At 36.9% G+C, this 14,338-nt stretch overlaps 2 protein-coding genes across 6 annotated transcripts; one reads left to right on the forward strand and one right to left on the reverse strand.

Moving 5' to 3' along the window:
- Positions 1 to 7,485, forward strand: LOC7467895 (protein RIK). 5 transcript variants are annotated; one of them, XR_002978757.2, is made up of 12 exons: positions 1 to 215; positions 797 to 1,040; positions 1,282 to 1,383; positions 1,503 to 1,537; positions 1,625 to 1,700; positions 2,243 to 2,374; positions 2,470 to 2,547; positions 2,930 to 3,023; positions 3,121 to 3,238; positions 3,691 to 4,204; positions 5,760 to 5,941; positions 6,548 to 6,696. XR_002978757.2 is itself a non-coding variant. In XM_024589063.2 (12 exons), exons 1-12 carry the CDS (start codon positions 133 to 135, stop codon positions 7,164 to 7,166), a joined length of 1,836 nt encoding a protein of 611 aa, XP_024444831.2. In that variant the 5' UTR covers positions 3 to 132; the 3' UTR covers positions 7,167 to 7,485. The 5 variants fall into 5 exon arrangements, 4 of the variants coding, with proteins under 4 accessions (XP_024444833.2, XP_024444831.2, XP_002323898.4 ...); XM_024589063.2 differs by lacking the exon at positions 5,760 to 5,941 and adding an exon at positions 7,045 to 7,485 and having other exon boundaries at positions 3 to 215; positions 6,548 to 6,785; XM_002323862.4 differs by lacking the exon at positions 5,760 to 5,941 and adding an exon at positions 7,036 to 7,485 and having other exon boundaries at positions 7 to 215; positions 6,548 to 6,785.
- A 2,882-nt stretch (positions 7,486 to 10,367) lies between these two features.
- On the reverse strand, positions 10,368 to 13,490 carry LOC7467896 (exocyst complex component EXO70E2). Its single transcript, XM_006373294.3, has 2 exons — positions 13,344 to 13,490; positions 10,368 to 12,887 (listed from the first exon to the last, which is right to left on the reverse strand). Exon 2 carries the CDS (start codon positions 12,607 to 12,609, stop codon positions 10,612 to 10,614), a length of 1,998 nt encoding a protein of 665 aa, XP_006373356.2. The 5' UTR covers positions 12,610 to 12,887; positions 13,344 to 13,490; the 3' UTR covers positions 10,368 to 10,611.
- Between the last annotated feature and the right edge of the window lie 848 nt (positions 13,491 to 14,338).

Consider the following 14,338-nt stretch of genomic DNA (forward strand, 5'->3'; position numbering starts at 1 on the left):
CGTGGCACATATCAATTGGTTTTCCTTACGTCCTCCTCCCTTGGTCTCCCAATCACCATCGCCACCAACACCACTGTCAAATTATTGAAATATAGAAAAGAAAGAGAAACGAAATTTTAATCTTAGAAAACAATGGTAGAGGAAAGCAGTAGTAGGATTCCTACAGATGATTCGACGGCAAACTCGGATACATCATCATCACAATCCAGGCAAAGGTAACCCATAACTGTTGCTTCAAAAACCTTAAATTAAAAAAAGAAGTAATTAACAGAAAAAACCTAAATTCTCAACAATTGTTTTTGCTTGGTTATTGATTATGATGTGTTTAGGGTTTATTTCATTATCATAGTTGCTCTAAAGGGTGTTTTTTTCTTTTTTTGTTCTGTTTAGTGTTTATATATATCTGCTGGGTTGCGATTGGAGTCAAGATTGGAAAATTTATGGATTTTTAGGGGCTGTTCCAGTTATGATTTTTTTGGGAAAAAAACCAAATAGGGTTAATTGAAGAAAAAGAATAAGCTGCATTATGGTTGAAAAAAGAAAGCTTTTTTCCTTTTCGTTTTCTATTTATAATAACGTAGGGAAATGATGGAGTATTGTAGATTAGATCGTGGTGAAGTTGTTTGGATTTACAAGTATTCACTTAACAGAGCCATTAATGGGGTCTTTAGAAAGTTGTGTTGAGAAAGCTGTTATTGTGACTGTTATTTCCTTAGTTGATAAGATGGCGCTGATTTTTGTTTATTGATATATGAAAAAACTCATGGTTGGTGGCTGTGATGAACTCATCTTGTAGCATATGCTGCAGGAGAAAGAGAAAGTGGGATCAGCCTGCGGAGTCACTGGTTTCAGCTGGAGTTCCAGTATCTGATGCTGTACAATTAGGCAATGTGGGGTCTCTTGTTGGGATCTCGTTACCAGGGGCTGCTTCAGTTTCTGGTGCGCTTTTAACAAATCCACAAATTGCTATTGTTCCGCCTATGTTTCTGGTGCCTTCGATGCCACAAAATACTGCTGCTGTGGTCCCAAAACTAAATCAAGTGAGATACTTTATTGTTATCTTGCTTACGACACTGATTATGAGGGTTATAACCAATAAGTAATGCTGTTATTGAATTTGTTAGTAAATGTTGTTTAGTTAACATTTTTATATTATCTCATTAAAAATTTAAATTAATTTTGTTGTGCTTCTTTTTGTTTAAGTATATGGTCACACATTCTCAATTTATGTATGTGCTTGTGTGTGTGTTTTCTTTTTTAAAATATTTTTCTTGTGTTCAGCCTAAGGTTCAGGATGAGTTAATAATAGCACGGGAGATTGTTATAAATGATGCAGAGTCCTCTGTTCGCTACAAGCTTACAAAGCGGCAGACACAGGAAGAAGTAAGTCTTTAAAATTGGTTTGCCTGGGTGAAAGATGTTGATTTTTTTTTCATTAATGGTCAAGAACGTAATTTCTCTGTGCCATCAAGAATTGATAAGAGTTTTCCCTTACCTTTCAGATTCAGAAATTCACTGGTGCTGTGGTGATAACTAGGTTAGTAGGTCCTTGAAGTTGTATAAGGGATTTGTATAAGGCCTTTCTTTCTGTCTATTTTATGAGCATGCTTAACTTCCTTTATAGGGGCAAGTATCGTCCACCAAATGCACCGCCAGATGGTGAAAAGCCATTATATCTTCACATATCCGCGGCTGCTCACGTAAGTATAATATAGTATTCATAGGCATACACAGTCAGTAATTTGTTAGTCATCAGCTGGAGCTTTAGTTATGCCGGGTGATTACTTTTTTCTTGACCCTAGACTTCATGAATTGTCATATAGGTCCGTGCCAAATTTACTACGGATAACAATTGAGATTATATTTCATCATGTTTATGGAATATACGTTGCAACTATTCTGGTTCAGTTTTATACTTGACCTCTTCTTCTGCTAGTCCTATGAGCTTAAACATTTTACGGTTTTGAATATATTTTTCTTTATAAGATGAATGTAAAAGTGGATCACTATTTATTTTCAGAAATCCAAGGCTGGTTTTACATATCTTACCCTGTGGCAACTGGATAACTTAAATTTTATAGGTTAAAGTTTTGAAATGATTGTATTAGGATCTCTGAAGGACAGGACACCTTTGAATGCTCTTTGTATCACAATTCCCATAATATATAATTTCTTAGTCTATGAAAATATTACTTAAACTGGATTTTGATTTCATGGAATAAAAAATGGATTATCTGTGCAGTTAAAAGATACTGCAGAACGGATTTTGGCAGTTGATCGGGCAGCAGCCATGGTTGATGAAATGCTGAAACAGGGTCAGAGCTCACAGCCTGCTTCTTCCATTATACAAATGCCTGCAGTTAATGGAGTAAAGGTATAGATTACTAGTACCGCTAGTTTATTAAGCTATGAGCTTCACATAATTGTCATGGCATAGAAATGTCTTAACCAAATAAGTTGTCTGATCAGGCGCTAAGTACGTGTGTGTTTTTGGGCTTTGACACAGACCCAACATTGAATATTGCTGCTCGAATTCGCGGACCAAATGTGAGTTTTTCTATTATTTGCTTGCCTTGTCATATGATGACTTGGATTTTGCAGGGTTACTTGTATGCTCTTTTCATATTCAGACTTGGATGTCTGTAGTATCAACTGCATTGTATCATTTTATGGGTTAATTCTTTGTACATATTTCATCTAGATTATAGTTTAGTAATAAATCAAGGTAAAGTGGGTATACATGGTACTAAAATCTGTCTTGCCTTTCTCTCTTCTGGTTTAAGCTATGCCTTATTGTTTGACTCATTATTTTCATTTTTATTGTAAAAAATGAACATGAGGGATTCTAATGTTTGAAGCTTCTCTCACATCTCCATACCATTGGGAGAGCTTGTTTTGTGTTGGTGTTGTTTTGGTTTTGTACATGCAGGACCAGTACATAAGTCATATTATGAATGAAACAGGGGTTACAGTCGTACTAAGAGGGCGTGGTTCTGGAAACTGTGAAAGCCAGAGTACTGGAGGTACTTTTTAAGTGCATGTATGATGTAATATAACCTTTGTGCAAGTAATTGTATTATTAATTTGCATGTTGTGGCCTTCTCTTTCATTTTGTTACAGAATCGCAGCAACCACTTCATTTATTTTTGTCTGCTAGTAATCCAAAAGGTCTTGAAGATGCAAAACGTTTATCTGAAAACCTTCTGGATACAATCAGTTTAGAGTGTGGTGCTTCCAGGTAATCAAGCTTGTATATCTATTGTGTGTCTACACTGCATCCCATGGGCTTCTATGTATTCTGCTTCTTCAAAATGAGACGTGTGAAATTTAATTCTGCTGCTTCATTTTGGAAGAATTATACACTGTTCTGTTTGTAAAATTATACTCTTCAACTAGTTTGGGATTAAGGCTTTGTTATTGTTTTTGATACGTTGCTCTGTTTAGCAAAATTTGTTTAGCTTTCATCGGATTGGAATTACATGTAGTCTGTAGATTGTAGAATGAAAAATTGCTGTCTCTCACCTCTATGTATTTTATTCATTTTCTGCCATAGATCTCATCAGTCTTTGCTCTTGTAATGATATTCAGTTTTTATTAACAAATGTGCTCATAAATTCTTCAGTCGACCTTTTATCCTGGTCTTCTTATTTCATGTGAGGGCTAACTTTTTCATCTTTCCAACTGTTGCAGGGCTTCGTCATGTAAAGTTTATAATGCTGTCCCACCACCGCAGACATTAACTGGAGCTCATGCTGCTGGGATTGAGCACAAACTAAATACAAGTGCAGTCACTGGATTGATGCTACCAACAATGAGCTCTACTCCACCTATTCCTGCTTCTTTGGTTTCAGTTTCCGGGGTTGCTACTGTCTGTTCCCAAGGGACTGTATCACAGTCTGGGGCAATGTTGAGCTGTGGGCAACCCCAGCCAAGTGTGGCTGGTTATTCCCAGCCTTTTGTAATGGGAGGAACGAGCTATAGTGGATATGGTGGTATATATCCTCAAGCCACACCTTTGCAACAAGTTGCCCAAGTCCTTAGGCAGCCACCTTCCCCCATCCCTTCCATAGTTTCTCCTACAACGTCTATAGCAAATGCAGCACCAAATTCAGGAATGAACTCTATTGCTGAAAAACGACCTACACAGAAGCGGAAGTTTCAGGAAGTACCAGTTGGTTCGAAGGGTCCTGCAAAACTTCATCAGGTATCTGTGCACTTTTTTCTTTTATCATGCTTGTCTTAATAATAATAATATATATTAATAATTTAATAAATTTAAAAAGGATCATAATATGCCAGAAGGTAATTATAAGTTTTTTTCTGGAATATGGCTGAGCTTTTTAGGCGACTGCCTTGGAATTAAATCTTGGAACGAATATTGTTTGCTCTGTGTTATATAAGCTTTTGTATGAGCACATGATAGTGAAGGGGGTTTACCTGCACTATTTGTCTCATGTCTTCCTGGTGTTAAAATCCTTCAGAGTGGGATTACCATGTACTTTCTTTGAAAATTTAAGCAGAAATAGTTATTATTTCCTTAAGGAGGCAGCAGGGGGGAATTGCTGCCTGCCAATTCTGGTGTCAGTTGTATTGCATGGTGCTAGGGGTTTTATTTTTGGAAAGTCTTTAAGCATTTTGTCTCGTAGAAAACAAGTGGCAATTTGGTAACAAGATTTGAATATTCGATTGTTTCAAAAAATAGTTTATAATTTATTAATCTTAGCCCAACAGGTTCTTGGTATCTTGACTATAAGAGTATCATTAATTTTTTTATTCTGTAGTGTTGGATGGTAGTTCTTTATGATCATATAAGAGGAAAATCTTTTGGCTGGAGTTCAGTGGACTTCATGGTTAATTTAAATTCATGAATTGTCATATCTGCATATCTTATTTTTACTGGCCAGTCAGTGGTCACATGGTAGAGCAGATTGTCCTTATATGATGAGGTCAGAAACTTTGAAGACGGTAGAATTTCTCTGTTTTTATTGATTTAGTATTTTGAAACCTGAATGTGAAAATGTATCAACTTTTTGTTTGCCAGTTTCATGTTTTCTATATTGCTTTATTAGAAAGCGTAATTTGCTGGATAATCCTTATTTGTGAGAACTTGCACTGCTCATTGTACCATTGAAGTGCCCTTGCCTCGAAGCAGCAAGAATTAAATTAACATGGAGAAAAATTAGAATTTGTGATTTTAGTGCTGATTAGATACTGTCTGTTTCATAAAGCTAAGTACAATTTTGCTTGTGTAGAGAGAAATAGGAAGCTGCAGTTTCTAGTTTCATGTGCACATGCTGCCAAGTCAGTCCAAAATGTTGGACTTTTTAACATTTGTGAAGGAGCATGTGAGGCATTCACTAGTTGCTTGGTTCTGTCGTAACTGAGCAGCCCCTCATTTGTTACTAAGTTTGGCTTGCTGGATGTTGGGGCAAGGTTAAAGAATTCCCTCTATCGCGGGGGTTATTTGTTTGGGTGTTGTTTGAGTTATTATGTTCATAATCAATGCGCAGTTTTCTTGGTTTGCAATCTGATGAATTTTTTTTTATCATTATCATTATTTAATGTAAAGCATGAAACAATTGATGATTGATTGGTTGTCAGTGGACTGATGTATGTGTCCTTGTCGGGTAACTTTTTTTTTCTAATAAAGCATGAACTTCAGTATGGCTTAACACTTTATTGTTTTTAATTTTTTTTTATGTTTCAATTTTGTACAATATTTTTGTATTTTAAGCTGACTTTACTGCTTGATATTCCAGGTATTTTCTCTGACCTTCTAAGAAGCTAACAGGCTGATACCAGACCTCTCTGTTAGGGCCATTGGTTTGTATGTTTCACAGGGGTTTCCAGTTTTGGAGGCACTCAGAAATGGACCAATTCAGAGCCATTATCGGACTGATAAATTTTGTGATTGGTTACATGCTATACTTAGTCCTCTATAGTATGTCTCTTTTAGAACACTTGTTATATCTGATGCCTGGTATCTTCACAGGATGTGCCTCATGCATGTCTGCTGATTTTTCTTGGAGAAGACATTCTGAAATCCAGCTTTATAAAATTGTCACCAGGATTCTGTGGTGGCAGAAAACTGTTCTTTCGAAGATAATTTACTAATTCAAGTTCTAAGGCTTGCCTTATCATCAAATAGAAATTGCATTAAATGCAGAAATGAATAAGTAAAAAAAATGAGAAAGTATTGGAAAATTGCAGCCAATGCCATATTCTGTTGCCGTTCTCAAAATTGACCAGGTGTCAAATCTCTTTACCAGGAGAAACATTGGCTTTGGTGTTGGCTGGAATTACTTAAACAAGTTTTATCAGCCTCACTGAACACCCAAATGTGTGTTCAATGCAATAGGAAATCATAGCCTATGTAACACCATACCTTTAGATATTTGCCCCAATCTCATTCAACACTTACCTTTATGGTGCATAAGGTTGACTTTTGCATTGTATATAATTGTGTTTTGAGATTCTACATGTTTTATCTCTATGTAATTGATATTGAGAAATTTGGCTTGCTTATTTCTTTTCTAACTCATTACAGGGATCAGAATTGTCCAAGTCTGGTAAATCGCTGCAGGCAGATTTGGGTGTTAGAAATATCTCAACTATGCCAGCTCCAAAAAAGTTGGTCCACCCATCATCCAATGGAATGCCACCCCCTCCTCCACGAGCCATGCCTCCACCCCCACCTCCACCAAAGTTCACTTCATCAACTCCAGCTGCAAGACTGCAAGACAAGAGCAATTGTTGGAATAAAACCATGTCTGATGCTGTTCCTGGTATGTTTAGTATTTGTCAGCTGTTTTTTTTTTCAGCCAGCATGTACAATGCTACCCGATGAAGGAACAAAAACTAACTTTAGATTCAGCCTATAAATAACAATTCATGCTTTCTTCATCAACGTGCATCAAAACATTAGTGGGAAAAAACAATAGAGTTGAACTGTATGTTGCCCACTTTGGAGTTCAGATAATTTCTTACCTGGTTTCATTCACAGATCTGCTCACTTCTTTATCTTAACCTGTTTAGTTGTTTCAGATACTTTAGTCAAATTGATGGAATATGGCGAAGAAGATGACGATCCTGAGGATACCAGTGAAGAATCCCCAAATGGGAAGTCCAGTGTCGTGGCAGTTCGAAAACCATTTTGGGCTTTATGACCAGTACTTGTGCTGTGGATTATTGCCAATGAGCAGTGATCATTTCCAACATGTGCCAACCATGTGTTCGGAGATTCTGAAGTTCCAAACGTTGTATTGATTTAGTTAGTTGACATAAGTAACGGTAGGGATATAAAATGTTTTGGGGTGCGGCAATTGATTGTTGGCACAGTATTGGGAAATTCTGAATCTCTTTGGCTTGGTTCTTTGCTGCTGGTGTTTTAGGGCAAGGAGCGATTTACGTCGTCATAATCTGGGTGTAGATGTACAGTAGTAGTTTCTTGTTTGCAAGTCTATATTATTATTTCAGGTCGGCTCATCCCTTTGTTGAAACAGAAGGTGAAAATTTGCAGTGCCCTACAAAAGCATGGATGAGTTTGGAATTCATCTGACTGCTAAAATTTAACAAAAAGATTAAGAAAAGAAAAAAAGAAAAAAGAAAGCAAGAAGAATGCTTTTGCTTTTTTGGCCTCTTATTCCAAACTCAATTGCCTTTTCTTATTTTTACTCTTTCACGGTAATTAAATTCATCGATATGTACCCACAACAGAGGAGCCGCCGCATTTAGGAGGTGAGATGTGTGTGCAGCTCTGTCTGACCTCAAAAGGCCACTTTTTTTCATGTCGTCAGAATTGCTGAGGAATGGGAGGCAGTGTATGTAGATGGAGGTGTCTCCGCCAAACAATTTTTCTTTTCCTTCTCTCTCTCTTCTTCCTCTCTGCTTTCTCGATTTCTTTGCCTGGTTTCCTCTTTGTTACAAAGAAGGTTATTTTTTTTTTCAAGCCCAATTTCAGTTCCTCTATTTCCAAATCATTTGTTAAACAAAAAATGAAAACTAATTTTTGCAAATTGAGCGCCAAAGCAACATGAGGAAAAATTTCAGTTTCTCGGGATGATGGCATTCACAAATGCAAGAAATGTTGCCCTTGCAGAGTCAGCCAACATCCCGAGAAACTCACGGCAGTCTATTCTAACTCGAACTATCCTCTGTTGAGTATAAAGAATCTATATCTGGAAGAAGATCTACTAGGGCCATGTACATGTCAAGAACAGGGGACAACTTTTCTGGTTCATGGAGACCAACAGATTTGGCTTTGCCAAAATTCAATAGCTGCAACATTGAATTCTCAGCAAAACAGACAAAACTAACTGTTCCAAGCTCCCCAGAAATTTGTACTGTGAGCCTTTTCTCACTAGCAAGACACGAACAAATGTTTTCTGTCCATCTCTTGATCTTGGATTTTAAGCTCTGGAATTCCGATTTCAGCATATCTTCAATGCTCAGTTTCTCCATTTCAAGAATAGACAGACACTCATCCAAGGCATCCCTTCGAACGCTAATATATGTCCGCGAGCATTCAGAACCATAACCAGAAATGAACATCAAATTTGCAATCTGTTTGAGCTGAGAAACTGTAAATGGTTGAACCAAATCAATGATGAATTCCTCTTGAATTTCTGGTAACGCCATATCTACACAGTGAATCCTCGAATGACTCATCGCCAAGAGAGACTTCTGAGCCTGCATTGATGGCAATTGAAGAAACAAGCATATGTTCCGGGTCAAAGCATTGCCTATTCTCAACTAACATGCGCTTGAACAATTCCTCAAGCCTTTCCATTACCATTTGAAGAGCATTGGGAGCTCTCCTTAACAGCTTCTTCTCCACCGCCTATATTCAAGCACAAATTCTCCAGCCTTTCAGTCAACTTTCAGGCTTCATCAGCAGCATTTAGCTTCATCAAGACGCGAGTCCCTGGATCAAAGACTGATCTGCCTCCCAACTCATAACCCTCTCCTGAATAACATTTATCCATCCTTCAATCTCCCTGATTGCTTCATCTTCATTTTCACCAATTGTGGTTATGAAATCGAGAAATGGTGAGACTAAGGCTGCCTTTGTGATATAAATATAAAAACAATTGCCATATTTTTCATGGACACGACTTCATAAAATGAGAATAAATGCCTCCATAAAATTCGGGGCTGTTACATGATAGCTTTTCCACTTCATAATTCCAAGCACAACCAATTCTTTGTTGCATCCCTTCACAGCCACCTTCTCCCCTGCAACAAACAAACCCTTAGAGAGACAGAGAGAGCCAAGTTAGGAAGTTGACACTCAAGATAATGAACACAAAAAAAATTAATTTGTGGTAGTGCTCTAACCTTTGATGGTGTCATAAGAAGAAGTTACATTTGATGTCAAAACCAATTGCCACCGTGAGAAACAGAGAAGAGAAAAACGTTAGGTAGTTGTGATTGTTTTTTTTTAAATATATTAAATATCAAAATAACATGAAAACAAAAATAAAAATTGAAGTAAAAAAGTATAATTTTATTTTTTTTAAATATTTTTAAAACATAAAAACAAACCGATTTATATAAAGATCGGTTGTTTGGCTTGTGATGATCTCGTTGCTTGCAGCTTGATGCTTGGCTGGTAGGTATCCTTTAGCAATACGATCTTGCCTCATAACTCATAAGACTCCATTGCTCTTGAGCTTGCAAGGCATTTAATAGTTCTGCCAGGGTAAAATCTTGGATAAATCCTTTGTGTTTTGTAAGGTGATTACAAATGCTTCATATCTTTGAGGCACATTTACAAAGATTTTTTGTACAATTCTAGAATTAAATTTTGTTGCCAAGTAACCTTACCTTGTTGACAATGCCAAGCAATTTGTCCAAGTACTCTTTGATTGTCTCAAATTCTTTTATCTTTTGCAGCTTAAATTCCCTGATTAAATTTAGCACCTGCAAGTCTCCTATCCTTTCATCTTCTGCAGATTCTTCCTTCAAATAATCCAAACTTCTTTTGTTGTTTAGAGAGACATGATTCTCGTGAAACAACATAACGACATCAAACAGACTTGCTATCGCCTTTGACTTCCTGGTTTTTCTTTCCTTGTGACTTCTGCTCTGAGCCATGGTTGGATTGTTTGGCAGGGAATGAACTTCATAATCCTCTTCCATAGCTTTCCATAGATCTAAAGCTTCCTGGTATGTCTCCATTTTCACTATCCAAAACCGGTAGTTTTCTACATTGAAGACAGGAGGAGCAATTTGAGAAAAACTGGCTTCAACTTTCATTTCATGGATCCCATAAGAAGATAACTTCGATACCATATGAAGGTTTAAAGAAGAAGAGACGGAAGAAATTAAAACTGCAGAGAAGAGAGAATACAAAAATGCAGCAGACAAGGGAAAATTGATTCTCTTTATTTGATTAACATCTTTAGAATTAAATACCTGAAAAAACAAACTTAAATGCAAATTAATAGATGAAATTCACGCTATGATCTGCAATATGTTGTTAACATACTAACAACTCCTAAAGACTATAGCAAATTTATTTGCTGAAACAGATATCTGAAACTAATATAATAAAAAGACGACCTATAACAGTACTGAAGCAATTTTTAACAATATCATCTCCTGTGGGGGTTATGCCATGATCTTAAGTTGGGATCCCTCGAAGAGTTGCAACAAGCGATTCTGTAAATAATCATCACTGTACTTAATGTGCTTGTCGCTTACGTGATCAGTATGTCGTTCAACAAATTTCTGATATGCACGGATCACTTTGAGGGAAGTCGAATTTCGTAAATCTTCACGAAGCTGGTCATCAGGGATAAAACATGCTGTCTGAGCCCCACAGACCTCTTCAAAAGCAAGATAAAAGCTCCGAAGCTTTTCCTCCACATGGACTTTCGAGACAGCATACGAATTGGTATTCCCCTCATCCTTCAATAAAGAGAGGACTGGACTCCAAGTAACTGTCGTATAGTTCCTCACATGCTGTTGGAATTCCCAGTCGTGCTCTTGAATCCACTCCGCTCCTAGTATAAACTGAAGTTCTGAATACTTAATCTTTTGAGCCATGTAATGTATATTGTTCATCAAGAATATGTGCTTCAAAGAAGCATCTTTAAATAACTTGGCCTTGTTGTAGAGCTTGTATTCTAGAATACAAGAAAATGCTCGAAAGTGCAGAGCCAGTGGGGATAGATTGCATGTACCTCCACTTATGCTATCTCCTTTAGTAGATGGACTCATCGAGGAGCCATTGCTGAGCCATTTTAGAATTGAATCATTCGACAAAGAGTGCCGAGCGATTGGGGAAAAATCGCATGTGCCTCCACTTAAGTTCTCTTCTTCCACACCTGAACTCATGCAAGAGGGTGCTGGCATGGGGTGTTCTCCACAATGGTCATTGAGGAGAAAATCAAGTGTCTCGTGGTAGCCTGTGAGAGCACTGATGTAATTCATGACATTTTTTGTGAGTGGGTGAATTCCTTCAGCTCCAAAAGGCTCTGTCATTGTGTATGTCATAATGGAATCCTCAAACTCATCAAGTGTTTTCCTTACAGAATCAGCCAATCCCCTTAGAACCATATCACCGTCCACTATTACTTGAGAAATAGCTTTGTCAGAGTACAAAGAATCTAAATATGGGAGAAGACCTGCCAGGACCTCATACATGTCTAGTAAATGGAACAACTTTCCTGGATTTCCGGGACCAGTAGATATGGCTTCGCCAAAATAGGTCAATAGCTGAAGCACTAAAGGCTCAGTAAATGAAACCAAATTAACAGTTCCAAGTTCCCCGAAAATCTGTTCAGAGAGCCGTTTATCACTAGCAAGATAGACACGCATAAACATCTTCATAGTCTGGATCCTTCTCTTGATCTTCGATTTTAAGCTTACCTGATCCAGTTTCAGCACATCTTCAGTTCTCAGTTTCTCCCTTTCAAGAATGCGGAGACATTCATCCAAAGCGCTCCTTTGAATGCTAATATATGCCAGAGAACATTCATTAGCATAACCAGAAATGGACATCACATTCGCAATACGTCTGAGCTCAGGGATAACATCGTATTGAACCAAATTAATGGTGAATTCCTTTGAATTTCTGTTAATGATTTTTCTTAGCTTCAAATCCCTAACCAGTTTATTGTCAAGAGAGATTTTTGAGACTGCATTGACGGCAATTGAAACAACAGGCACATGTTTTGGCTCAAAGGGTTGTCTATTTTTAGTAAGCATGTGCTTGAACTCCTCCTGAAGCCTTCCCATTGAGATTTGAAGAAGATTTCGAGCCCTCTGAAGCATCTCCTTTTTTCTATCTTCAGTCATACACAAGATTTCCAGTTTTTTAGTCACCTGTCGGGCTTCGTCAGCGGCATTTAGATACTCAGTAGCTTCATCAAGACCCGAGTCCCAGATCATAGGCCAATATCTTTCCCAACACATAACCTTCCCCTGAATAACATTTAGCCTTTCTTCAATCTTGTTTATTTCATCAACCTCTTTTTCGCTGATTGCTATTGCAGTGGTTAATTGGGTATGAAGGTCTCCCAGAATCTCCTTCTCATCATCTGTAAGATTCTTTCTTGACCTTAATGCCATCATAATCTGTTTCGCCGCATCAATGATCACCATGTCACTGCCTCTCGTATACTGGAACTTCAAGATCACCAGCAATCACTATCTCAATGTTCAATAATAAGAATACTGGACCCAGAAGCTTCAATTACACCCCTGAGAACACCTTCCCGCCCAGCTGAATTAGCTTCTAAACTCAGACTCACAGACTTTCATTCCGAAAACTGAGAACACTTTAATCCAAACCAAAATATAAATGCTTTGCTTGAGATATCATGAAAATACACGATGAAGGGTACTTTGAGTGCTTTCGAAAAAGGCCCGCGAGTCGAGAACTGATTGAAGGAAAGAAAACGAATGTGATTGTATTATAAGCTTAAACTTCCAATATACTAGTTAGAATCACTACAATTAATAGTAATAGTAACCAGCTCCAAATTCATCAGACAACATTAAAAGCCAGTTCACTTGTATATACATATATATATCTTCTTCATTTTTCACTCTTTCTGAGAGGATTCTGTATATCCAGTCTTTAATTAGCAGCCATTAAACACGAAAGAACAAGTTCATAATAGTAGCTCGATAAACATGTGTAGCATATCAGAAATGGAGTTCCAAAGATTTTGTAAGAACAAAGTTTAAAACAAGCTAAAGACAATCAAATTAAGCAGAAATATGGAAGGCCAAGAATAAATAGTGAACAGATTTTAGATTTTGCAGGTCAACAAACAAACATACATATATATCCGAGTAGCATCCTAAGATACAAAGATCAAACATAAACTGACCTTTGTTTCGGTTCTTTTATGGCCTTTGATGCAATTAGTCTTCTCAAGTTATGCAGATTTTAGAGCTACCATGTCTCTCCTGCTCCTGTTGACTCTGGCCATATTGGTCTCCGAAGAGACAAAAATTTATTGGTCTACGAATTTTTGTCGGTCAACGAAGAGACAAAAATTTATTGAAATTTGAAAGGAAGAAGGAAATTTCCACAAGCAACGTGGCACTTTTTACATGGAAACACGAGTGTTCGTTTTTTTTTATATATTAACATATAAAATGATTTAAAAATATTAAAAAATATTAATTTAAAATAAAAAAAAATAAATTTAATTTTTTTAAAAAAATACTTCAAAAAAAATCTCAAGTATATTACAGTTGATTTTTCTTTGTTTTTTTTTCCCCGTTACTTTTGAATTGCAGGGAAGTTTTGACATTAACGACAAGGCCCCAAGGCAGAGATCCTATCCATCCGAACACTAAGAAAGGACAGGAAAAGGGCATAAGAACACAAAATCACAAGTGTAATTCAAGCCCATCTACATCCTTATAGGATAATTTAATATGAAATGTTATGTTACGTATGAATTATGAAATGGTTTGGACTCCCACAAAAAATCTCTATCCCCACAAACCCATCTATTTTGGTGTCCATTTGTCTTTGCCTTTTAACCCTTCTGTACTCGGATGGATACTCCTTTTTGCCTGAGATTTTGTAACTCACACACGCATAAAATATAAGCGCATATAATGTTTTTATCTACATGATTTTTCTAAAAACTACATTATATTACACAACATGTCATATTAAATTGTGATAAGAGCTTGAGATCAAGAAATTTATTATTCTTATGATTTTAGATTCGAGCCTTGTGATTGCTAATATTAATAATCACTGAAGATTTACCTAATTGTTAACTTCATGAGCTGTGACCCATCAAAATAGATGAGTTTGTGGGGATATAAGCCTAAAATCAAAAAAACCAAACCAAACCCAAATTGA

Source organism: Populus trichocarpa, chromosome 17 (genome assembly GCF_000002775.5).
Source record: "Populus trichocarpa isolate Nisqually-1 chromosome 17, P.trichocarpa_v4.1, whole genome shotgun sequence".
NCBI lineage: Eukaryota > Viridiplantae > Streptophyta > Magnoliopsida > Malpighiales > Salicaceae > Populus > Populus trichocarpa.

Bases quoted from the DNA above. Each gene is read 5' to 3' on its own strand.
- LOC7467895 (XM_002323862.4), top strand. From the start codon at position 133: ATGGTAGAGGAAAGCAGTAGTAGGATTCCTACAGATGATTCGACGGCA. The intron at 216-796 runs GTAACCCATAAC...CTCATCTTGTAG, and splicing joins TCATCACAATCCAGGCAAAG to CATATGCTGCAGGAGAAAGA. The intron at 1,384-1,502 runs GTAAGTCTTTAA...CTTACCTTTCAG, and splicing joins AGCGGCAGACACAGGAAGAA to ATTCAGAAATTCACTGGTGC.
- LOC7467896 (XM_006373294.3), bottom strand. From the start codon at position 12,609: ATGGTGATCATTGATGCGGCGAAACAGATTATGATGGCATTAAGGTCA.